At 41.4% G+C, this 26333-nt stretch overlaps 1 protein-coding gene across 1 annotated transcript; it reads right to left on the reverse strand.

Annotated features, from left to right (window-relative positions):
* Nucleotides 1-946: 946 nt before the first annotated feature.
* SBSPON (somatomedin B and thrombospondin type 1 domain containing) lies at nucleotides 947-22231 on the reverse strand. Its single transcript, XM_032794484.2, has 5 exons — nucleotides 21608-22231; nucleotides 7389-7583; nucleotides 3507-3597; nucleotides 2461-2637; nucleotides 947-1187 (listed from the first exon to the last, which is right to left on the reverse strand). Exons 1-5 carry the CDS (start codon nucleotides 21837-21839, stop codon nucleotides 1070-1072), a joined length of 813 nt encoding a protein of 270 aa, XP_032650375.1. The 5' UTR covers nucleotides 21840-22231; the 3' UTR covers nucleotides 947-1069.
* Nucleotides 22232-26333: the final 4102 nt, after the last annotated feature.

The raw sequence follows: 26333 nt of genomic DNA on the forward strand, positions 1-26333 counted from the left end.
CAGCCAAGACAGATGCTATGTTGAAAGCAAGTAATAGAGATACCTGCAATTCATCCTTGTTCAGTGCTATTGAACTGACACTTGAAATTCCCACTGTTATCAGGGGGAAGAGAGCTAGACCAATACTCGGTGCTTTTGAAAATCCTACCCAAGACTTTTAGCCAGTGAATGGTGGTCCAAGTACAGTTAGTTCCTTATTTCACTGCTGTAACCCTGATACAATTTTAAAGTAAATGAGCATTTTTACTTTGAGATGGGTCAATCACCTGTTACATCACTGCAGCAGGGACAATAGGACAATGCAGTCTACATTTACATTGCTCTCCATTAAAGAATACTACTTTTCAAGGCTAACATTAAGAATGATCTGCAATTTGGTACATGAGTGCTTTGTTTAGCATCATGTGCCAAAAAATCTCTTTGGTGGTAAGTGATATTAAGTCATTGAGGTTTTCCATGCAAAACAGGAAGTAAACTAATTGAATAGCTTTAATTTTTAATATGAAGGTGGTTGCATCCATTGGACAAGGGAAATACATACAGTGCTAATCTACCTTCTTTAAATGTTCAATAGCATGTATAGCTGTTTAGACTTGTCTCAGATGGGGCACAGGATTTGAACTGAGATGCAGTACTAGTTCCTCAGTTTGTCCACTCTAAGTACTTCTAGTGGATTAAGGGTGAGGGTAATTTTCCCACATTCGAACAGAGCACATTAGCCTGCCTACTGTGGAGCAGGGTCTGTACCTCTGATAACGAAGGGTGCCTTGTTAGAGATGAAGAGGTAAGAACTGAAACTACTCACGTTAGAGGCATTCAATCTTTTTAATTACAAAAAAGAGAAAAAAGGTAGCTTAGCAGTAAGAAGATCCATCTTAATATCTGGGTACAGGGCAAACATATACACTCAACCAGAATGGCTGCAAAAGTCTTGTCTTTTTTTAAAAAAAATTCTATTTAAGGTTCAGCAAGCAAGCACAGCAGAAAAATAGAGTTCTTGTGGCTTCACAAAGTGTTAAATTGATTTAAAGATGTTCATGGATGTTCTTCAAATTTCTCTTTCCAACTTTTATGTAAAAATAAAACTGTGCACACCAGGACATGAACATTGTTCCACTTGGCGAACTTTCTTCCATGTTCCTTGGCACCGAGGATTACCAACAGCTTGCCAACGGAGAACTTTATTTCTGAAATGTGACAGTAAATTATTTTTTTCTTTTAAAAAACTGAATGTGGGTTTTCAAATACTTTGCACTATAAATTTTACTTTTACTACAGTGCTAGAGTGGATGCTTTTAATAAATAACATTGATATGTCAGACTTGAGTAGCTTTTGAAACAAAACATTTCTAGATAAATCAATCTTATTCCTTATACTGTAAACTCTTGGGAGCAGGGCCTTTCTCTGTACAGTGCTCAGTGTAACGGGGCTTTATTCTCATTAGGATATTTGGGAACTACCATAATATACATGTTAATATATACCAGAGGTAGGCAACCTATGGCACAGGTGCCGAAGGCGGCACGCGAGCTGATTTTCAGTGGCACTCACACTGCCTGGGTCCTGGCCACTGGTCTGGGTGGCTCTGCATTTTAATTTAATTTTAAATGAAGCTTCTTAAACACTTTACATACAACAATAGTTTAGTTATATATTGTAGACTTATAGAAAGAGCCCTTCTAAAAATGTTAAAATGTATTACCGGCACGCGAAACCTTGAATCAGAGTGAAAAAATGAAGACTCAGCACAGCACTTCTGAAAGGTTGCCAACCCCTGATATATACTAAGGATTTTAGATTGAATTATTAAAATACAAAATTGGATTAAAATATGTTCCAAATAGTTGATGATGATTTTTAATCCCTGTTTGATGAACTACATTGGGTGTATGGATTTTAAGAGAGTAATGTGCCAACTTGTAAGTCCTAGAGCTTGGGATCAAATTCAGATTACAGCACTGCCACTTTAAAAAGTGTGGTGTGCCTGCAGGATCATCGGCATCATTCCACCGTTTTTATAGTACAACCAAAAGCTTTAAAACCACTACACTTGGCTGTATGACATTGGAGATATTCATCTAAAAATAAAATGAGATGTTTAAAGTTCTAATATACACTTGCTAAATCACTAAGTTGCTTGGCCCTGGTCTCAGCAGATACTGTAAATAAAGCATAAAGTTCTATCAAAGCCTAATGTAATGAATTTAGGCCTGGAAGAAGGGTTCTTTCTAGGCCAAGGCAGAATGGAGAAGTCATCTCAGCTACAGCAGCTGGTCAATGTGAGCTATTTCCGTTCACCTTTTACATTGATCTTCCACCATTTCACTTCTCTTTAGTCACTGCCTAAACCCTGAGCATTCTCCAGCTGAATAGAAGATAAGTCAAATCCGAGCTAGTGTTTTATATAAAAACTACTAAACAAAAGGCATTTAAACTCCTAAAATTGAAATATAGCTTACCCATCAGAACCCAAGCCATCTCCAGAACAACGATGGTTGCCAGTATTCATAGCTGGAGGCTGGCAAGCTACACACACTGTATACCCTTCTCGTAGATACTGCATCCAGCGGGCGTATGGCCGATTCTCCACAGTGCAATGGTGAGAGAGTGATTCAGTTTTAAATTCCACACAATATCTGCATGGAAGTGGGAAAAAATAGTACCACTTTAACTGGCTTTACTAGTGATGAACATAACTTTGTTAGAATTAGCATGTGAATCACTTTTATGCCATATTTATGCATCATACAAAAAGTATTAGTGATATAGAGCTTAGGAAAGAGATGCTTATGAGTCATTTTCTGAACAATGGCTAAGTTACACACCCTTTCAGCCATGACCAAACTATGGACCTTGGATCTGACAGTGATACACAGCCCAAGCATGACATAATGTACAAAGTTTCTTAAATTAGGATGAAACACTTTGGGAGACTGCATCTTACCAAACTTATTTTTAATCTAACAGTGAAAGATAAAACTCAATGTTTGACTAATTGGTTTCAGAATGTCTATTGGTTTCATTGGCCCAGGGTAAACGGAGTAGGATTGAGCATTAGAGACAGTGATGGAGCTGAGTAGATCAGATCTGTGAGCTACATATTTGTACAGCTTCTGCCATACAGCCCATATAGAGCAGTCCTTGGGACTGCAACATTCAGCCAATTTTGTTTATGCAGCAATCTATGTATAACTTCTCAGGCTACTCATAGTCACAGATTTACTTGACTTTGTTAGCTTCATTTATTTTATCTTTTTTAATAAGCAGTCACTCTACAAAAGTTTCCATGACCTCAATAAATGTCTAATTTGGGATACTTAGCAAATAAAATAATGACCTGGATTGACACACAAAATAAAATGCAGTACAGGAGAAGAAAAATTAGATATGTGGTTATTTAGGGCTGTGTGCTGCCCTTAAATTATTCCATATCAAATTAAATTTCTCTGTGTAAATAGATACTTTCTACTTAACAAGATGACCCAAATGTACACGGGAGAGTTACCCGGCTTCCTCTGTATCTGAAGACCACAGTGGAGAGACAGCTTGTCTTTTTCTTTCCTTACTGTATTCAGAGGTAGTTATGAAAGCAGGAACTGATGGGGAAAAATAGTTAGATTAAGAACACAACCTTTGTGAAATAAGGTAGATATCTAATCTCTATTTTACTTATAGCATCAATTATGTTGTCTTTATTAGAGAAATGATGGCTCATTAAAGATGTCAGAGGTGGAAGTCAGTGGTTTATTGAAAACACTTACAGCCTGAGCAAACTTCTCTACTCAACCCTGCCAATGTTCCTCCGTTCCAGAATGAGGAATGAGTGCAGTCTAATCTCAGAGACAGAGTGGGAAATGTCTGGGTTAGACTGTGAACTCCATTTTGTAACCTCCATTTTGTGTTATGTGCTAACTGCCTAAAAAAAGGGAGGGGCAGATCTGTGCTACAGAATTACTTTGATACAACTACGTCCCTGAGGATGTGAATAATCCTCACCCCTGAGTGACACAGTTATACTAACCAAAGCACGGGTGTAGACAGCGCTGTGCCAGCAGGAGAGCTTTTCCCCCTGACATAGCTACCCCATCTCAGGGAGGTGGATTAACTACACCAACGGGAGGGCACTCTCCTGTCGGTATATAGTGTCATCATTAAAGTGCTACAGCGGCACAGCTGCCCTAGTGCAGCGTTTTAAGTGCAGACCTACAAAATTTAAGTATTCCAGTCAGCTACGTGCCCAGGAAAAATGCTTGACGCATCATTGAAAGACAATCTCTGAGAAGCCATCAAGACAACAATCTAGGGCCATTGACTGTCTCTCAACTTCTGGCCCATGCACATGGTATGGAACAACAAATTTTCAACACAGGAACTTGGAGAGGGAAAGGGACAAGGCTGCCAGTGGCTATATGGCCAAAAGAAGAGAGTCAGCGCTTGTCTTCATTTGAAACGCTGCTGCAGCACTTCAGCGTGGACACTCACTACAGCAATGGGTGAGGTTCTCCTGTTGACTTTTGACTCAGAAAGGGTGAGATCTCAGGACTTTTATTTTGGAAAGTGTGTACTTGCTAGTGCCTTTTAAAAGTACAGTGGGACTGTGGTTAAGAAATTCCCTGGCTAAGCCTGTGTTCCTTGCTTTCACACTGTCCCCAAAGGGGTTAAACTAGAAGTCAAAATGCTCCCAGCTAGGTAGAACTCTGGGGGAGTGTATGTGAGCAACTGAGGGCTTTAGAGTTTCAGAGACACTTCCCAACATTCCCAGTGGCTAAAGGGGGACAAGTCCTGTCCCTGGGGAGTGGGAAGCTGGGGCATTGGATTCTGCCCCTGAGGAATGGGAAGCCCTAGTGGGGAGTTGCAGAGCAAACCCATCCTGCACTCACCCCACAGCAGCAGTTCCAGTCATGTGGGTCTGGCTGGATTGACTCCCACTCCAGGCATTGCAACCTGGTCCCTGGCACAGGGAGTTGCAGTGCTGTTCACATTTGGTCTGTCCCCTGGATGAGGGGGCAGCTGGGCCAAATTTGAGTGCGTGGCACGCTGGAGTAGGGTGACTGGACTGTGAGTACCCAATTTGTTGCAAGAACACATACATATTCATTTTGTTGGTGCACAGACTGGCAAAAACTTTGAAAAATTGCTTCTAACTTTCTACAAAGAAACAGAAGCTTAACTTCCTTTGTATTTCCAGTTCTGCCTCAAAGGCTTTCATTTGTTTCTGACTCTACTCTGTTCCCATTGCCACTAGTATGGCTGAATGGGTAAATCATTGTTTTCATCTGTTCACAAGGCAGGAGTAGTCACTCCAGATGCAGGACTTCTGTATCCTGTTCTTCCTCAGCCCTATATGCAAGACAGTTGTTTTCCTGCCTTACTGCAAGCAGCTGCAGTTTGTGTGTCTAAGATGCCACCTTCTTCTATGCCTAAAAGAGGTTCTAGAATGCCACAGAACAGGAGTACAAAGAAAATGTCCTTCCAGAAAGAGCCAGGCAAGAAGGGCTTAAAATGTTATTCTTGTGTCCCTTCCCCTGCAACCTTTTGGCAGCAGGCTTTTTCTGCACCTTCTTCTATATACAGACACACCCCTTGCATGTAAGCGCAACAGCCAGGCCTGAGCCATAGGGAGTCTGATTCTGAAGAAAACCCACATTCCAGCAGTCCCCTGTGGATTATAGACACCAGCAGGACAGGTCCCAAGGGACTTTTAGGAGGAATATGGCTCAGAAAGGACTTCTGGGAGGTAGGGAGATGGTGTCTCTTTAGGAGTATCCTAACCCCTCTATTTTCGTGTGAGATCTTTCATCTAAGATAAACTGGGCCTCTGTTGCCTCCCTCGCAAAGAATCCTTTTACCTGACAGCTAAGAATTTTTCTTTCTTTAGTAAGGGAGTTCCTGGCTGTACCATGACCTATTGATCCTAGAGGCAAGGAAAGCCTTGTCCTTCATTTTCCTTTCTTGAAGAACCTCCCAAAGGTGGTGAGCTAGATTTGGATCTGGATCACCAAACTGTCTCTCTCATTGTAAAAATATCCTCAGAAGGTCATTTGCGAGAAATAGGGTTGCACGGTCACCCACATAACAAAAATGTCATGGTCTCCAATGGAGCAGTGATACTCTATTTTCTTCCCAAGGCAACTTCTCTGGGGTGATTCTGCTTACCTCCCTTTCTGTTGGGAAGATGGTGGAAATAAAGTTAGCACTCTTGATTCAACGTCTATCCCAAGAACTTACTCAGGCACTACAGATCGAACACTGACTTCCATAAACTGTGGTTGTCCCATGTGAAGGTGGATTTATTGGTGGCTTTCCATTCTAAGCCTATAAGCCTACTTCTGGATGCTAACATCCTTTTGTGATCCCATGTACAGGTAAGTAGAAGGGGCTGTTATTTAACAATTTACATGGGGGTGGCACTCAGACTGCTACTATAATCTATGCCTCGTACGCCTCTAGAGTGGCCATCCCGATGGCTCATGCAGATCTGAGGGGACAAAGCTGTTTGCTTCAAGCTGCCCTTTATGGTATGTAGGAACCTCTTGAAATAGCTCATCTCAGTTGAATCCCCTCAACAACATGTATCCGTCTTCCTTTGGAGCCAACTTCTTGGGTGCTTCTGCACTAGCTCAGAGAGCTCTCTAGATCTGTCTCTGGGATGGAGATATTTCATCCAAGCTTTGTTTCCTCACTCTTCCCTTTCAGGATCCCAGGCTGTTTGGAGATTGTTGGATACGGTCTTGGAGCATCCAATAAGAAGTGCAGTTTTGTGTTTCTGACACATTAGTGCAAATGCTTAAAGAAATACATTGTAAGATGGATTTAAAAACTATTGAGTGGCCTAAGTCAAGAAAGTGAAGGGGAATATGTAGTTATAGTTCTTTGTACAATAAACTCCTTGTAAACACTTCCAACAATAATATATCCTTTGTAATTTAGGTGAGGTGCATTCACCTTATATACATTGTTTCCTTTTTATTGGGACTGATTCTGCAAGATGTTAGGAGCCTCCTGTGAGATGTGGAGCATTTTACCTGTCACTGAAAATCCAAACCTGGCCTAAAATGTGTAAGTAAATATTTAAATCAGAAAGAATAAGCAACTATGAAATTATATGAAAGTAAAGGATAAAGTTTTAAAAGGGATGTCTGATGACCCGAAGAAGAGCTCTATGAAGCTCCAAAGCTTGTCCACATCCAACAACAAAAGTTGGTCCAATAAAAGATATTACCTCACCAACCTTGTCTCTCTCAAAGTTTTAAAATGCATTTGTACTATGTAGACTTTAACTGCAACTTATTGTCATCAATGGCTGGAGGTGGGGGAGGGGGTAAAACTACTATTAAGTGGTGACAAAATATATTAGGGCAATTCAAATAAATCACAGAGAGAGTACCGTGTTCATGTCCGCAGTCCTGCCCCTGGTAAGTCAGGTATTCCAGGCAGCCAGACTTCTCTTCAAGTAGGGGGCAAGGTTCCCCACCATTTTTAGGTTCCTGCTTCACATAGCGCCTACGCATTCGCAAATTAGGTTTACACTGCTCTGCACAGCCACTCCAGTGACTCCACTCCCCAACAATGCACGGAAGAGCTACAAAGCAATATTTGAATATTACTAGTAGTCAATACCACTATCTTATTACAGTAGCACCCTCTAACAATTCTAGTATTAAGGCCCTCTGGGAATGCCTCTTTACTGAGGGGTTTAAGATGAAACTTCCCCTTTGGGAAGATTATTCCGTAGTTGTTCACTTCAGGTTTTCTTTCATGTTTCTCTGAATCATCTGATGCTGGCCATGCTGGAGACAGGATACTAGACTAGAAGGACCTGTGATCTGATTTAGTTTGGCAATTTCTGTGTTGCTAAATTTGGTTTAATGGAGGAGAGAAATAAAACGGGGGCATCCACTCTTCACTCCTCTCTGTCCTTGGAGTTACTGGTTTCTGCTGGTAACTTATTCCCAAAGCTGGCAGAAATGTTTCCTCCACTTCATTTTCCTTTTGTTTATGTTGGGTGGTCCCTGTTTGCTGTGAATAACACTAGGTCAAATTGCCTTGTAATAACACTTTTTCTCTTCATTCACCTCAGAATATTGTATAAGAATATATATTTTTGAGATCCCCTTTTAATCATTTCCCAAAGAACACACTTCACATTTCTCTAACCTTTTTCACTGATGTGCCTAGATTCTACTATTATTCCAGATTTAGATTAGTGTAATTCCAATGGCATTACTCTAACATAACTGAGGGCAGGATGTGAGTGGAATTTATTTTAATTTCTGTACACTTTGGTTACCCTTTCTCTGCCTTCATGTCCTTTTCCTTTTCGCAATTAGGTGACAATTCACAAGGTGATGCACAAAAATTACAAATCTGACCCCATGAGTTCCCTTAGATAACACTAGAATATTTTACACTACCTTAAATTTCTCAATGTTTCCCATTATTATTAAGCACCGTGTTGGAGCTGATACTGCCCCTAGAAATTGCTCCTCTGTATTTCAAAGGCCACTTACCCCTAGCAATAAACACTCTTTGATGTCACGCTGCCACTTGTTCTTGCTTTGTATCTTTAGGTTTTCAGGGGGGAAGTGTTCTGCTGTGTCAGTCACAGTTTGAGTGATAGAGGGAGGAGGAGCTCCAAGTAAGCACTATTCTTTAGTTGGGGAAAAGATGCATGGAGGCAGACACAGGCCTGGCCTACACTTAAATTTTAAGTTGACATAGCCGGTTTCAAGCGGAGTGCCCCAAGCGTCAGTCCTGGGGCTGGTTTTGTTCAATATCTTCATTAATGATCTGGAAGATTATATGGACTGCACTCTCAGCAAGTTTGCAGATGACACTAAACTGGGAGGAGTGGTAGATACACTGGATGGTAGAGATAGGATACAGAGGGACCTGGACAAATTAAAGGATTGGGCCAAAAGAAACCTGATGAGATTCAACAAGGATAAGTGCGGAGTCCTGCACTTAGAATGGAAGAATCCCATTCACTGTTACAGACTAGGGACCGAATGGCTAGGAAGCAGTTCTGCAGAAAAGAACCTAGGGGTTACAGTGGATGAGAAGCTGGATATGATTCAACAGTGTGCCCTTGTTGCCAAGAAGGCTAATAGCAATTTGGGCTGTATAAGTAGGGGCATTGCCAGTAGATTGAGGGACGTGATTATTCCCCTCTATTTGACATTGGTGAGGCCTCATCTGGAGTACTGTGTCCAGTTTTGGGCCCCACACTACAAGAAGGATGTGGAAAAATTAAAAAGAGTCCAGCGGAGAGCAACAAAAATGATTAGGGGGCTGGAGCATGTGACTTATGAGAAGAGGCTGAGGGAACTGGGATTGTTTAGTCTGCAGAAGAGAGGAATGAGGGGAGATTTGAAAGCTGCTTTCAACTACCTAAAAGGGGGTTCCAAAGTGGATGGATCTAGACCAGGGGTAGGCAACCTATGGCACACGTGCTGAATGTGGCACGCGAGCTGATTTTCAGTGGCACTCACACTGCCCAGGTCCTAGCCACTGGTCTGGGGGCTCTGCATTTTAATATAATTTTAAATGAAGCTTCTTAAACATTTTAAAAACCTTATTTACTTTATATACAACAATAGTTTAATTATATATTATAGACTTACAGAAAGACCTTCTAAAAACATTAAAATCTATTACCGGCACGTGGAAACCTTAAATAGAGTGAAATTAAATGAAGACTCGGCCACACACTTCTGAAAGGTTCCTGACCCCTGATTAGACTTTCGCAGTTGGGTACCAAGATGACAGAACAAGGAGTAATGGTCTCAAGGTGCAGTGGAGGATGTTTAGGTTGGATATTAGGAGGGTAAGTGAAGCACTAGAATGGGTACCTAGGAGGAGGTGGACTCTCCTTCCTTAGAGGTTTTTAAGGTCAGGCTTGACAAAGCCCTGGCTGGGATGATTTAGTTGGGAATTGGTCCTGCTTTGAGCAGGGGGTTGGACTAGATGACCTCCTGAGGTCCCTTCCAACCAGGGGAAGCGCTAGCTTTTTTGCTGCCCCAAGCACAGCAGGCAGGCTGCCTTTGGCAGCATGCCTGCGGGAGGTCCGCCAGTCCCACGGTTTTGGTGTACCCACCATTGAATTGCTATCGAATCCTCAAGACCGGCGGACCTCCCACAGGTAAGCTGCCGAAGGCTGCCTGACTGCCACCCTCGCAGGGACTGGCTTGGAGTGCTGGTGCCTGGAGCTGCTGCTGCTTCCAACCCTGATATTCTATAATTCTATGCTTGGTAGTGTGAAAAATTCACACCCCTGAACGCTGTAGCTATACTGACCTAAGCCCTGGTGTAGACACAGCGAGGTCAACGGAAGAATGCTTCTGTCACCCTAGTTGCCATCACTCAAGGAGATGGTGTTCTCACATTGATGGAAAAAAACCCTGTCAGTGTAAGCTGTGCCTACACTACAGGATTATGCCAGCATAGATATAGCACCCTAGCCATGCAGCTATAGTCCCCATAGGGTAGATGTGGCCACAGAGTACTGTATTCCTAGTCTGTTACTCCCAAGAATCATCACTTTTGAACAGAGACTGAATGGCAAAAGCAACAAAGTGTAGCAGCTTAAGGCGAAAGGTTTGAAAATAACAATACAGGTAAACCAAAGTTCTATGAATTCCAATGTTAAGAATTTCTGTTTAATCCAAAATGCCTCTGGGTCCCCCCAGACTGTAAACAGGCTATTGTATTTTGACATGATATTGAAAATCTCAATTTTACAAGCTTTGGGTGCCATCTAAGACTGTTAAATATCAGACTTGACCAATAATAATCATTAGTACACTTTACTTCCATGGTATCTTCCATCCACGGAGCTCAAAGCTCCACAAACTTTATTAATGAACAAGGCAGTGAATGTGGAAATGCCTCCCCAAGTACCTGTTAAGTGATACTATCTTGGGTATGATTGCAATACCTGATTCCATTTTTTTAGATAAAATTGTATAAACATATTGCTTAATTTCTTCATCACTTTCACACAACATCTCTTATGCGTCCTTCTTTGCATGGAAATTTTATTCTTACTGACAGGCTCCTACATTACAGATATTCTACAAGAGCTTTGTTTTGATTGTTTGTTTGGTTTGTTAGGCCATTTTATTTGTCTTAGATAAAGGTGTACTAAGGATTGTCTGAAGAAGTTCTGATTTTGATCTGGTTCTGTTAATATAAAAATGAAGGCTTGATATCACTAAATTTACTGGAGACAAAATACTTATCACTTATATAATGCTTGTCATCTTAGATTCCAAAGTCCTTTGTCATTATTCCATTTTACAGATGGGAAAATGGAAGCACAGAAGATTAAAGTGACACATAGGTTACGTAGTTAATGGTAGAACCAAAAAGACAACTAGTTTTCCTGAGTCTCATTCTTGTGATTATGCCCAAGATGAATTCTAAAATATATTAAACACAATGGGTTAACTTCATTCCTGGTTTCCCTGGAGTCACACCAAGGCTTGACTGACTCAATGTGATCAGAATTTATAAATAAAGGTGAGGTTTCTAGTTAAAAGTACAAAACTTCATATCTCTCAAAGCTTCGTCTTCAGGTTCCATGGAAATTGTTAGTTGAAATATTGAGTTTGACACAGTATAACAGGAATTAACATTTTTGGCCAGAATGTGACACATTGGGAATTCAAATACCAGTTCTCATGCACAAATTCACGAATGCCTTGTGAATCATACTTGGAAGTGTTCACACAGCTCCACTTCAGACCTTTCCAAAAGCATCTTCTGGGGGGAAAAGAGCCATTATTTTGAAAGCAGATTTTGATTCAGAAGAAAAATTATTTTTCAAAGCAATTCCCTCAGAATTTTAGGAATACTATTCAATAAACAGCACATATGCCAAATTTTCACAGAGAGCTTGTAAATCCTGTTGTGTTTATATGTCGTCCCTCAGATCAGACTAATACAGTCTTTACTTTTCCAAGGTTCTAGTGGAGTTCATTTTTCACCAGGTAAAATGAGTTTATGGCATACAAATATTGTGCGAGGAGAAATACCAGAACACATGGTCAGCTCATTGACGATTTCAATCGAAGAAAAAAGGAAAACACTGTTCAACTAGATAAAACTTTTGTTTTGTATTATACGGAATTCTTCTGACACTTTCTGGAATGTTTAGCCCAAGTATGGCCTTGCATACTTTTTATGCAGCCATATAGATGTACTGGATGGATCAGGCAGCCTTCTGAATCAGTGCAAGCTGTAAAGACATAAGACCGCATGTTGATCACTTGAGAAAAAGCCTTTCAGGGTGAAAGTGCTTGTGATATAGAAGATAGAATTTAGGTGATACACTAACCAGCTTTTACATTTTCAAAGGTAACTCAATGATAGTGCCTGCAGAAATTCTCAGTAATGGATCTGTTATATCTGATTCTTCCAAACTATCTCTTTCTTTATCTGCAATGCTTCCTTCTCTGGATGCATCCACTAACGATTACATCTTCCTTGCATCTCTCCTCCATATTAATCATGATAAGCTTCTTTCTGCTCTATATTTTCCCTTTCCCTTGGATTTCCCATTCAAATTTTGTCAAAACAGCAGCTCTGTCTTGTTTTAGCTCTAAGAGCATGGACAACAGATCACAAAAGATGTCCCTGGTGGATACGGATACTCTGCAAGCTGACTGGAAGAAAAGTTTTAGCAGCTTGCCTCCCAGATTCCAGATGCAGGTAATGGATCCATTATCCCAGGGTAAGAAACTGCCTAATGAAAAGATCTTTGCTTTGTTTGCCATTTAACAGCCACCTTACATTAGACAAACCCACACCAGTGTGACACACTGGCATGAGAGTTCAGATTTCCATAGCCTCATCTCACCGAGACACTGAGAGTTACAGTTTTTGAAAACTGTGCCTATATGGCCTGCTGCATATCTATTTGTTAAATTGTCATAAAGGATTGTATAGGTCTTTAAATTCTGTTCATGAGATGATAATATACATTACCAGAGATGGCCCAGGGGCTTTTAACTGACACAAATATTTTCTGTGACTGAGTGGAGAAATGCAGGCATCAACTCTCTGCTCTCTAATAACTTACACAGTGACACTTGTTTATATGATCAGGACAAATCTTGCTCCTCTTACTCACAGGGGTGGTCCCATAGGGCCAAATTTGCCCCTGGTACAAGTCCACTGACTTCAGTGAACTTGCATTCCTGATGAATTTAGTCCAGTACCCTTTTTCTGCTCATCTCCATCCATTTTGCCCAAAGTGGTGTGGCAAAATTATGTTACTCTCCAGCCATTTTGCCCATGTCATTCCCTCTTTAGATGTCTTCACCAGTCTCCTCTCTTCTTCCATCTCAAATTCAAGCTTCTTGTTCTTACTAAAGGTGCTAAGAACATAAGAATGGTCATACTGGGTCAGACCAAAGGTCCATCCAGCCCAGTATCCTGTCTACCAACAGTGGCCAATGCCAGGTGCCCCAGAGGGAGAGAACCTAACAGGTAGTGATCAAGTGATCTCTCTCCTGCCATCCATCTCCATCCTCTGACAAACAGAGGCTAGGGACACCATTCCTTACCCATCCTGGCTAATAGCCATTAATGGACTTAACCTCCATGAATTTATCTAGTTCTCTTTTAAACCCTGTTATAGTCCTAGCCTTCACAATCTCCTCAGGCAAGGAGTTCCACAAGTTGACTGTGCGCTGTGTGAAGAAGAACTTCCTTTTATTTGTTTTAAACCTGCTGCCCATTATGAGGATACCACATCTGTACGCAGTATTCAAGATGGGGGCGTACCATGGATTTATATAAGGGCAATAAGATATTCGCCATCTTATTCTCTATCCCTTTTTTAATGATTCCTAACATCCTGTTTGCTTTTTTGACTGCTGCTGCACACTGCGTGGATGTCTTCAGAGAACTATCCACAATGACTCCAAGATCTTTTTCCTGACTCGTTGTTGCTAAATTAGCCCCCATCATATTGTATGTATAGTTGGGAGTATTTTTTCCAATGTGCATTACTTTACATTTATCCACATTAAATTTCATTTGCCATTTTGTTGCCCAATCACTTAGTTTTGTGAGATCTTTTTGAAGTTCTTCACAGTCTGTTTTAGTCTTAACTGGTATGACTAGACAGCAAGTGTAAAAAATCGGGATGAGAGTGTGGGATAATAGGAGCCTATATAAGAAAAAGACCCAAAAATCGGGACTGTCCCTATAAAATCGGGACATCTGGTCACCCTGGTCTTAACTATCTTGAGCAGTTTAGTATCATCTTCAAACTTTGCCATCTCAACATTTACCCATTTCTCCAGATCATATATGAATAAGTTGAATATGGTTCAACATTTCCCCTGTTTTTATTTCTTCCTTCCCCTCTCAAGAAGAAAGATAGTCTTGTGGTTAAGCACTGAATTAGGCCCCAGGAAAATGGGTCAATTCCTGCCTCAGGTATAGATGTCTTGTGTAACCCTGGGTACATCACTTCATGTTCCTCAGCTGTAAAAATTCCCTCATTCACAGGGGTTTTCTTCACATCTCATCTAGTGCCTCCTTCCATGGTGCACCTTAGCACTTAGAATGATCCCTTCTGTTTGTGAGACAGGTGACATTCAGGGCTCCTTTACATCTCTCCTTCAAATACACAACTATCTCCACATAACATCACACCTCCAAGTTCTTGCCATTCCTCGTCAGAGGCAACGCATGGGAGGACATGCGGGGTCAAGTGCCCCACCAGATTGGTCTGCCCCAGGGAGGGAGCAGGGGCAGTTGCTTCTCATGCCCGCCACTCTGGGTCGCTGCTCCATGCTCGAGGCCTGGCTGCTGGAGACAGGGGCCCAGTGAGCCATAGCTGGAGTCCCCTCTCCCCTCAGGCACGTTTCTGGCTCACTCTGTCTTGTCTCTGGCAGCCAGGCCCGGTTGGGGAGCGGGCAGCCACCGCCAGGCTCTCTCAGGCAGCTGCTGTGCTGCACAGAGCAGCAACTCAGAGTGCCAGCTTCAGCCATGTGAGAAATGGCTCTGTCCCACTCCCCGCCTGGGCCCACCTGCCAGGGAGAATGTGTAGGGGGCAAAGTGGGAGAAGAACAGAGCCTTCCCTTCCCCCCGTCCAGGTAACATGGGCCAGGAAGACCGTGGCCAACCTAGGCTGGGCGCAGGATGGGGAGGTTGCTGGGCAGAGGAGACATGTGGGGTGGTCATATGTCCTCCCCTTTAGATTGGGAGGCACAAGTCATCTATGCCTGATATATTACCTGGCCTATCTTTCTGGACCATATTGTGAGCTCCTTGGGACAGGAATCAAGTCATCATCTTTTAAGCTCTTTGTGGCAAGGGGGTGTCTTTTTGTTCTGTTGATATAGATCTGTGTTTGTACAGCACCTAGCACAATAGAGTCCTGATCCATTCCTGTGCTGCTAGACAATATCGCAATACGAATGCAATCGTTATTATTGCTGAATACTTATATAGTGCAGTTTGCACACTGCTGTTACTCCAGAAATAATAACACATAGCTCAAAATGTCATGTCTCGTGTAGTAGATATTTAACAGAATCATAATAGCTTTAACTTTAGGCATCAATAATTTTTTTCCTAGGCAAATGAATGCAGTACAAAAAGCCTATAAGGCATACATGACAAGCAGAGAATTAGTCCATGGGGCATGCACAGGCCACGGGGGTAAGACTCTCTACACGAAAGGGGAATGGAATGTACTAAGTACAAAAGAATATCTGTTTGTTAGAATCTTTATTGCCCTTACAATATTTTCTGTATTTAGGATACAAGATATTGTAATTTTTTCTCACACAGCCTGATCCAAAGCCCATGTAAGTCAATGGAAAGTTTCCCACTGACTTCCATGGGCTTAGGATCAGACCCATCTTCACTATTAATTTGGTTTCTCTGGGATTTTTTTTAATGCAATTAGTATACACTTCACATCTAAGCACCAAGTCCTATGGGAACTGCATGAATACATCCAAGGGAAGAATCTGGCCCTTTGATTAAAAATTGCAATATTTATACTATGGTGCCACATGGGCGCTATTTTTCCTTTTTTCTAAACATTTTGTAGTGACAGTTCCATATCCATTCACATCTCAGTTTCCTTACAACCTACATCGAGATTTTACTCAGAGCCAATTTTTTAAAATGTTCTTTTACATGTATACGTTGGTATTATGATAGCAACTGCTGGTCCCATCTGAGATCAAGGCCCTGTTGTGCTAAGTACAAACACATAGCGAGAAACAGTCTCTGCCCCAACAATCTTACAGTCCAAATAAAAAGATGGACAAAAGGTTGGCAGGAAAACAGAGGCACAGAGAAGTGAAGTGCCTTGCCCAAGATCACCGTGGGCCATTAGTGCAACTGGAATTAGAACCCACTAGGGTCTTTTACGTATCCACTAGATCATGTTTCCTCCCAACATATCATCAAATATCAATGTCAAGTTTTCTGGTGCTGTTATTTTCTCTATAAAATAGTATTCAGTGTTGGGTAACTGAAATACCAGCTCAGTAATTATTATAAAACATAATTGTGAGCATATTATCATGATAGTTTCTTATTGATATAGAAAGCTCTTAAGTTGTGTAAAGTTTTTTCTTTGTCTGCATGTCATTTTCAGATATTAATCATATTTTGCTTTGCTTTTTCTAGTCCCTTAGAGGTCGTTTTTCAATATGGTGTTTGAGGAACGAAATATAAATCATGTAACATTTATTGGGCACTCTGCCTCAGATTCACTTTGAATTATTTTGAAATGTAGCCCTTATTCCAACAGTGATTAAATTAAGTTTTTTCCCCCATCCCATCTACATTTTCCCTTCAGTGTACACCACATGTTCTGGATCATTATTTTTCCCATCTTTTCTAATTAAATTTTAAGACATGGGGAAGATTTACAACTTAATTTATATTAATCTTCTACCAGCACCTCTTTTCATACAGCACTATATAGTCACAAGTGTCAGAATTTACTCCCACTTTAGTCTCCATTGCTGTTTTATGTTGTCATCTTAAAAAGCTCATTAATAACATTTATGAGGTCATTAATGGCTATCAAAATCCCAGACAATATTTACTCCCTTCTGTGCTCCTTTGCTGAAGAAAGTTATAAAGCTTATTTAGAAAACATCTATTAGTTATGTTATCAGTGCTAATGCAGACAGAGAATCAACATGTTCGTTCACAGAAGTATTTCAGGCTCTCAACAATTCTCTAAGTAACAGAAAATTGGGAGAACTGGAGGAGGTGAAGAGTGAAATGTACTAGTCTCTTCATTGTGTTTGTCTGTCTGTCTGCCTTCCTGAAGGCCCAGATGTTGCCTTTTGTGCTTTCTAGTAATCACATGATTCTCCTGGGTTCTATTGGCTGCCTTCCATGAGAGTAGGGTAATTTTAACTTGCTAGTGGAGAGGCTACCCAGGAGATGTGTTTTATGAGGGTGCCCTGGCCCCACCCCTCCCTCAGCAAGTCTTGACTACTTTTGGGTGTCCCTGAAAGGGGTCTGGTTGAAGGTGGCCTGTGACACTGTCCCCAAATCCTGGTGAACACTCTGCTGCCCAAGTTCATAGCTCTGTTCAAAGTGCTGCTTCTCAACCAAACATCCTTTCAGCATTGTAAACACTGTACGGAAATTAGTTTAAAAATCCCTGTACATAGGTTTTGCAGCCCACACCATACCAGACCATCTCTTTATAGAGTACCAGGCATGCTACAATGTCTAGGCATAATAGACCTTAACACTTGACTTGGCAGCTTTAGAATGGCCTTTCTTTCGCTGGTTTCTGGCCCACCTTTAATGTTGTTTCTGGGCCAGGGCTGGCTCCAGCTTTTTTGCCACCCCAAACGGCAAAGCAAAAAAAAAGAAAAGCAAAAAAAAAGATAAAGCTGATCGGCGGCACTTCAGCAGCAGCTAAGAGAGGGACTGAGGGACCTGTCGCCGAATTGCCGCCAAAGACCCAGATGTGCTGCCCCTTTCCATTGGCCGCCCCAAGCACCTGCTTCCTTCGCTGGTGCCTAGAGCCGGCCCTGTTCCGGGCAGTGCTTTTGTACATCTTAATTTATTTGTTAATTACGCAGATCTGAAGATGGTGGACATTTTAACTATTTCTGTAATTCCCAAAGTACTTTGTCCAATAGAATCAGAAATTTGCAGTGCTGATGGGGATGGAATAACAAAACTGCTTTACCTAAAAACGTAGATGTTGGGTGGGAGGACAAAAGTGCTATAGCATAGTAGGAATTCCCCCAAATTACCTCTACCTATTCCTCATCTGAAAGCATTCTAACTACAGGTTCTTTGCTTTCAACCTTTGCACATCCAAACAAAGGGAAACTCATGCTATTTCAATCTATTTTTCTTGATTTTAATGCCATTTTGGGTGGTTTCAAAACTTCAGAACCATCTTGCTGATGCTGTTTCTTGTGCATATATCTCAGTGTTTCTAAATGTGTGTGCACACGTGCATACTTAACTAATAAAGTACAGATAAGTTTACTGATTTGCAAAATGTAATGTCTTCCTAGCCCTAGACTGTTGAGGATGATACAAACTTCCACTGAAATAATATTTGGATTTTTTAAAAGTAAAACACAGTACGTTTGTTGGAGTTGCAGAATATTTCTGAGCATTCTCATTGAAAAGATGAGCTCTATTAAATTAGTTTTATAGTTGCACTTTCTGGCCTGGATGGATGAGTTTGTAGTTATCTGCCCTCTTCAAATGAGAAGACTTGATGCTTCTGCATGCCTGGCTCCTGAGTTAATTGGGAGTTGCAGGCACACAGCATCTCTCAAGATCAGGCCCTTTTGTTACCCCGCAGCCAATTTTTGTTAGCCATCTTCATCTTTCTTCTCTCTCCAGGACTTCACAGACACTTGTACTCCAAGTACATTGTGTTCCTCTCCCAGTTTCCAGAGATGCTTTCAGTAAGCAGGGTCATCCTGTATTACATTCCTAGCAAGTCTCTCCCTCTGAAGCCCTCAAACTGTAGCTCATAATGTCTTCAAACTATTTCCATGGAAGTTTTTCAGAGGTTCTTTTTAACTTTGTGAAGATTAAGTTACATTCTCTCATTTTGGTCTCTTCAGTTCCAGATCTTTTAGCTTAGGTCCAGACTGCCCCTACCTGTGGGAACTCCCTCACGTTAGGCATTCTGGAGGAGGGGATTCCTCCAAATCATTCCATCAAGAAAGTGGGATCTGGCCCCGGCCCCCTTCTTAAAATGAACAGGGGCTTCACCTCATAACTTCTGAATCCCCCAAGATCCCTGCCTGGCCTCCTTTTGTCCCAGTTTTCTACTAGTATGGGCTCTACTCTTTCATTAAAAGAGAGAGTTCCAATGCACGGAAGGTCACCACAAAAAGTGAACGCTTGCTTTTCGGTGAGTTTCCTTCTTGTGATGGGGGAGAGGCAGAAAGTGATGGACAGTGCATATTTATTTCCCCGATGCTTCATCTCCCATTGTGCTGCTCTGTGGGGTTTATGGACGGGGAGGATATGGATGTGGCAGAACCTCCAACTTCACAACCTCCAACCCCCAACTTCACATCTATGGACATATCAGTGTGAAGAGGGTTCCCTTCCTCATATACAGCTAGGAGTTGTAGCAGTTACTAGATCCTTCTGAGTAACAGCCACCTACAAGAGCAACAGAATTTGCAACCAAATTTCCAGTTCCTTTTTTTCCTGTGATAGTTGCTTCTTTCCTCTCTATACATGGTCCATTACTGCTCTTCATCCATGTTCTCTCCATGAGCTTCAAATAATGCATCACTGAAGTGCAGTCACATGAAAAGTGACTTTACAAAAATAGCACATTCTTATCCAACAGATCTCTTCCCTGAATCCCAGCAGTTTGAGAGTCAAAAATAAAAATTTACTATTTTCTGTTTTTGCTAGCTCTGCAGAGCCTGTACAGCTATGGGAGAGTGAGCTGGATTCTATCCTGGTTCATGCATCATCAACAGAACTATAAACTTAAGTTTCAAATGCAGACACATTGTAACTGCGATATGTGAGTTAAAAATACCAGCTTGATCCAAGACTAAATCTGAATGAGCACCTTAAACATGGATCTGCACAATGCTATTTTTACTGAGTCCCTTTTCAAAGTATACCTGAATTTTAAGCATATATTGGCCAAGAGGTCATACATGGAAAAAATCCCATAGTTAGAAATCAGCTCATTTCTCTTTTTGGGCCTCATGGAAGTTTTTAACTTGATTTTAACTCTTTTAATGTTGATTCAGTGTCTTTACATGATTGCTCCTGTAAAAGTTGTGCATAAATAACTCAGTTTGTTTTCTTGAGCAAGTGCAATGGCCACAGAAGTCATTTCGTTGATGCTCCACCCACTGTTTTTCCAGCCTGACATTACAATGTAAATTATACCATCTTTTTAAACTGCAGTTAAGGTATTCTGTGTTATATCTTCTTGTGACTGTTTCTTCTCTGGTAGTATCAGGAAGGAAGGCTGGTTTGGGAATTAGGGCATAAGCCTAGGACTTAGGTGACCTGGATTCAAGTTCCTGCTCTACTACAGACTTCCTATGAGACCTTAGGCAAATCACTTACTCTCTGTGCCTCAGTTTCCCAGCCATAAAATGGAAATAATAACACTGCCCTTCCTCACAGTGGTGTTTGGAGGATAAATACATTAAACACTATCGTAAGGCACGCAGATAGGAGGTAATGTGATCTCTATAAATCTAAGCTAGACAGCATCACCAGTCAGCCCAACAAAACATATTGGAGCAAATTTACCTCTGGTGTGACTCCATTAGCTTTGTGGTCCTACATCCTCATTGTAACTCCTTTACAGCAGGAGAGAATTTAGGCTATGGCTTTAAAATAAGATCCATAGCATTTTATGGGGTACATAAAAGTGGACAGGCAAATTCCAGGCACAGCAACTACTGTTGAACCAGAAATGGGATACACATCCAATGCTGTGTGGAGGGATAGGTGAAAAGATTCTTCAGTCTCATTATGCTGCTCAATGCAACCCCTAGCTGCTATGTCCACACAGGGCCAAATCCATCCCTGTCACTTCACAGCTTGAGGGTGAGTGACACCAATGATGAATTTGCCTCACTGTATTTTGCATTCTAAGGAAAAGTCAGAGCCTCGTTCACATCATCTTACGCCCATTCCCTAATACAAACAAGCAAAAAAAAAAAATTAGGTGGAACATCAAGTGTGTAAGCCACCAAGATGCCACAAATAATGTTCTTATTATCCTTCCATCATTTTTTACACTCCCTTTACATCATCATAAACAATAAAGCCAATGCAGTACCTCTCCTGGACTAAACTTTGCAAAGGAATGGAAGTTTGTTTCTCTGAGCTGCACCTCTTCACTGTAAGAAATAACTGGTCACCTTGAGTCACTTCTTTGCATTCTTTATTCTGTTGTGACTCACACCCTGTACGAACTGGAAGAAAACTGGCTGACTCTGCTGCTACCAACTAATGCCTCAGGTGGAAGGAAATGCCACAGGGTGCAGTTATTGTACCGAACAGCAGTGGGAGCATGAATAGCTGATAGCTATCAAACCCCAGCTGCCTGCACTTACGTGCCCTATGAGAGTGACCTACCTGGGCACGTCTGCGAGTAATCATAGCAGCAGTCCCCAGTGAGCTTGCAGGCTTCATCACAGAAACAGGTCCCATAGACTCTGTCCATCCTCCAGCCGGGGCTGGCACAGCTTGGGTCGCGGCCAGGGCAGCATCTTCTCTCTTCAGAGCAGCCCGCTTCAGCCCGGTGCCAGAGTCTCCATAGCGCCAGCAGCACCAGCCAAAGGACACTTGCCGGGGCCCTTGCGCTCATTGCCTCCCCCTCAGCAGCGACGGGTCCGGAGTGAAGGATTCAGACGCTTCGGCTCCTTCGCCCGGCTGAGCTGCGGGCCCCAGCGATCGCCTCCCGCCTAGGCCGCCTGCTGCAGCATCCCGGCTCAGCTCCCCCAGCCCGGCTGGCAGCACTGAGTCATGGCCCTAAAAGCTCCGCCGAAACAAGCCCCGGGTCGGGATCCGCCAAGCCCCGCGCGGGCGGGTCAGGCGACGGGCAGGGAGCGCGCGTGGGAGCAGGGCAGGGGACGGGGCGCTGGGGACATGCCGCCAGCCCGGGAGCTAGTCACTGAGCCGCAGCTTCGCCACCGCCGCCCCGGCTTGATCTCGCGCTGCGTCTCCCTGCCGCCCGCGCGGGCAGAACACCCTGGCCTGCCCTGAGGAATGCGGGGCGGGTGGGGGCTCGCGCTGTGAGCCGGGGCTGGCTCCATCCTCCTAGGGCACAGCAAGGAATGTGACTGGCTGCCGGCCAGAGAGAGAGACAGGGCTGCTGGCGGCTGCTACTTACTGCTGGGCCTCCTGGCACCACTTCCCTGTTCCCTCAGGGACTGCGCCAAAAGCTTCTGCAGTGGCCCTGGCAGTGATTGATTTTTGCCAGGGCTAAGCCTCCAGTCTTGGCAGTTCATAGTCCCAGCACCTCTGAGTTTGCCAGACGGTTACGAAAATAAAACAATTGCTTGAGGCCCAACACCTGGTTCACTACAAATGAAGCACTGGGCCCTAGCCTGATTTAAGACTGCAAGCTAAAGAGCGAGTTACATTGGAGGACAGCTCCTGAAGTCCTTAGAGGCAAAGTTCTCTGTTTCGTTAGAAGCCTGACTGAGTGGAGAATGAAAAATGCTCTCCGGATTTGGACCCAAAATGACAGAGAACCTCACACTGCTCCCATAGCCACCGGTGGCAAACTCTTCCTGCACTGGCATGACAGCCCAGTAAAGTGTTAGTTGGAGCCCTTTGTACCAGCATGAGCTTGTGAGGGTTTCTGTTCACAAATGCCATGCTTTCAGGAAGGTGTGACTCCACTGGGAAAAGTTGCTCTTGTCTAAAACATTGTCTCCGTGTAGTTATTTGTTTGTTTTTGTAGATCTGGCAAGTGGAAATTGGCTGTGGAGGAGCCGATGGTTTGTTGTCTTAAGAATATTTCCAAGGTCAGGGCACAATTAACAGACTAAGGAGTATTTATTTCTTAATAAATAAAAGTAGGTTGCTGGGGGGAAAAGACAAACAAAATTGTAATTGTTGACATTGTAAATAAGAAGTGGGCAGCATTATCTCCTGCAAATGTAACCAAACTTGTTTGTCTGAGCAATTGGCTGAACAAGAAGTAGGACTGAGTGGACTTGCAGGCTCTAAAATTTTACATTGTTTTATTTTTGAATGCAGTTTTTTTGGTACATAATTCTATATTTGTAGGTTCAACATTCATGATAAAGAGATTGCACTACAGTACTTGTATTAGTATTTTTTAATTCACTTATTTCTTTTGTTTTTTACAGTGCAAATACTTATAATCAAAAAAATGTAAAGTGAGCACTGTACACTTTGTACTCTGTATTGTAATTGAAATTAATATATTTGAAAATGTAGAAAACATCCAAAAACATTTAAATGAATGGTATTCTATTATTGTTTAACAGTGCGATTAATCACAATTTTTTATTGCACAATTAATCGTGATTAATTTTTTTAATCGCTTGAGAGCCCTATTATCTACCATATATGCTCCAGTACTTAAGTGACTTGTACCAACTGAATGTTAGTCTAAACTTTAAATTTCTCCTAGTTGATTTTCATCTGCTCAGTTAAACCAGCTGAAATGAGAAGCAACCCCTGTAAAGTCAATAATGCTTGACCAGCGTAAAAGTGGTGCAAGTCAATAGAGTGGTGTGAGTTAACAGAGTTTACTTCCAATTGAGATTGGATAGGCAAGAGGAGAATGATCCCCAGCCAGGAGCAGCATTTCCAGAATATCAGGGTGAGATCAGGATTGCCCCCTTCCTTGGGTTTTTCCTTTAGTTTAATATTATTCCTATGATTTCACTTGAAAGGCGGAGTATCAGTAAAGCTTTTAATTCCAAGGTGGAATAACCTGTATAAATGGAATTTTAAAAGTTGTTTGCATTAATTACAGATTTTTGTGCCTAAGGTAGGGTTGAAATAAAATTAAAACAGTATGATTAAAAGACAGATTAATCTCAGTGGAAATTGTTTAAGGCTAAATATGGAATTAGCTCTATACCAGTCTGGGGAAAGACAAGGCAAGACTGAAAAGCATAGAATTTTATTTTAAATCTTCTATTGGGAGAATTAAGATAAGCTATTCTTCTAAGCAACCAGAAAAGAAAGTGGTGATTAAAGGAATGAGCAGACTCATTCCAAGCAGCAGTGGTATCTTGGTGGATAACAATATGCATCCATCTGGTCACTGGAAATAGGAAGTAGTTAACTTCATTTTTGAAATACAAAATTATTAATTATTGTAATTACATTAATAAGTGAATATTATGAGTCAAATTCAGCCCAAATTCCACCAGTGTAAGGGCTGGTGCCAATAAGTTTCTTTCCAACCCCAGGAGTCAGTGCGGAACCAAAGATCATATTGTGACTCTCACAAATAGGCACTACCCCTCATTCAAGATTTTTGGCAAAGCCACAATCTATCTCTGAGTTATTTTTACATTGTTACTTTTTTTTTCATTTCTTTTACAGTGGTTTAGCCTTTGCTAATCAAAAATCAGTTTCCTGATAACTTACATGTCTGTTAACTAGGCTTAGATTTTTATTGAGAAATGGCAGTCAACATAAATGTCACCATGCACACACAAACCAATGAACAAATATTTCCATTGATAGTAGTAGAAATGTACAGATTGGTAAAGTAAGAAAAATGTTGCATCAGAACTTCTTAGAATTTAATGTAAGGCTTGTTACTCTGGATATTTTGACATATGATGTTGACAATTTGTGTTTTATTGGTATAAAGCTTTAACTTTTTGAATCTCAACATCTACTGTCATTAAATGACTATTGTCTGACCCTCCCCCATATAATTTCCTGCAACTGTGAACATTTAAACTGATAAAAAAAATGGAGGGGGGGTGAAGTTTACAACCCAGTTTTGCACTACTATGAAAATTAAAATTGATAAAAAATGATTAAAGATAAACATAAATATTATCTATCAGAATTATATAAAAAAGTTGAATTCTGCCAAGCTTACTTTTAACCTAGAATATGTTGCAGTAAAATAAACCAAAGTATGTTTTTCAATCAGTTTCTATAAAATGTTAATAGTACATGTGAGCATCATTCTAATCTTTTCCCAGTTTCACACTTATATAATTCTGTTGTCTTAAATGGAGCTTTTTTTATTCTTACTGCTATGAAAGCAGAATAGATCCAACCATGTTTCAATAAAACTAACCTAACCCCTGTTTGGGCAATAATTTACTGTTTCTTCTTCAAAATTCACTGTAAGCCATGTATTTCCCAAACTCAGTAACTATCTAGCACTATTACGCACCTCTGTCCTATAACACTTGGAAAAAGGAAATGTCAAGAAAACTCAGAGTGCCATTTGCTTCTGGGAGAAGTTCTTAATGTTAAGTCAATAACTTTTATGATTCATTGTAAAATACCTACCTCTTATTTTTCAAATTTAAATGATAGCCACAGCAATATTGAGGCTCAAACTAATGATAATTCAGTTCAACTTACAAGTTTATTTTAGATATATTGTCTGTCAGTCTGGAGCATTCCACACACACACGTGAACTCCCTGGAAGACCCTAACTTTTACAAATAGAGGGAGCTCATTTTTGTTTCCTGTTAAAGGAGCTTAATTGATCAAGAAGAGAAGACTTCAAATAGTTTATTTTGTTATTATTATTAAGACTTGTGTTTATTCAGGCCTATCTATTTAATTTTCAGAGATTGCATTCCACAAGAAGGGACATTCTGTTATGGCTGGATCATTGCCAGCCAGATCTAGGAGTCGGAGCCAGAGTCTGCAGTCAGGATATTGGGAGATCAGAAGCAGGAGACAAACTGGAGATCAGAACAATGTGGTGGGAACCAGAATCAGGCTGGGTCATGATACCAGAGAGTCAGAGGTTGGAGCTGTCATAATCAGATAGCTAAGGGTTAATGTTTCTTTTACCTGTAAAGGGTTAACAAAGGGAACCAAACACCTGACCAGAGGACCAATCAGGAAACCGGATTTTTCAAAGTGAGGGAGGGAACTTCTGGGTGTGTTTTGTCTTTGTTCTGCCTGTTTGGTTTCTCTCGGCTATGAGGGAAGAGCTTTTTTTTTTTCTATCTCCAAGCTTCTTTCTACCCTTCTGTTCCCAAGTTGTGAGTACAAAAGGAAAAGCAATAGGTTTATATTGTATTTTGTATTTACATGTGTGGAGTTGCTGGAATGTTTAAATTGGATATCTTTTTGAATAAGGCTGATTATTCATATTTTCTTTTAAGC

Source organism: Chelonoidis abingdonii, chromosome 2 (assembly GCF_003597395.2).
Source record: "Chelonoidis abingdonii isolate Lonesome George chromosome 2, CheloAbing_2.0, whole genome shotgun sequence".
In the NCBI taxonomy this organism is placed as follows: domain Eukaryota; kingdom Metazoa; phylum Chordata; order Testudines; family Testudinidae; genus Chelonoidis; species Chelonoidis abingdonii.

Bases quoted from the DNA above. Each gene is read 5' to 3' on its own strand.
- SBSPON (XM_032794484.2), bottom strand. From the start codon at position 21,839: ATGAGCGCAAGGGCCCCGGCAAGTGTCCTTTGGCTGGTGCTGCTGGCG. The intron at 7,584-21,607 runs GTAGGTCACTCT...ATTGCTTTGTAG, and splicing joins TTACTCGCAGACGTGCCCAG to CTCTTCCGTGCATTGTTGGG. The intron at 2,638-3,506 runs GTAACTCTCCCG...ACTTCCATGCAG, and splicing joins TCAGATACAGAGGAAGCCGG to ATATTGTGTGGAATTTAAAA.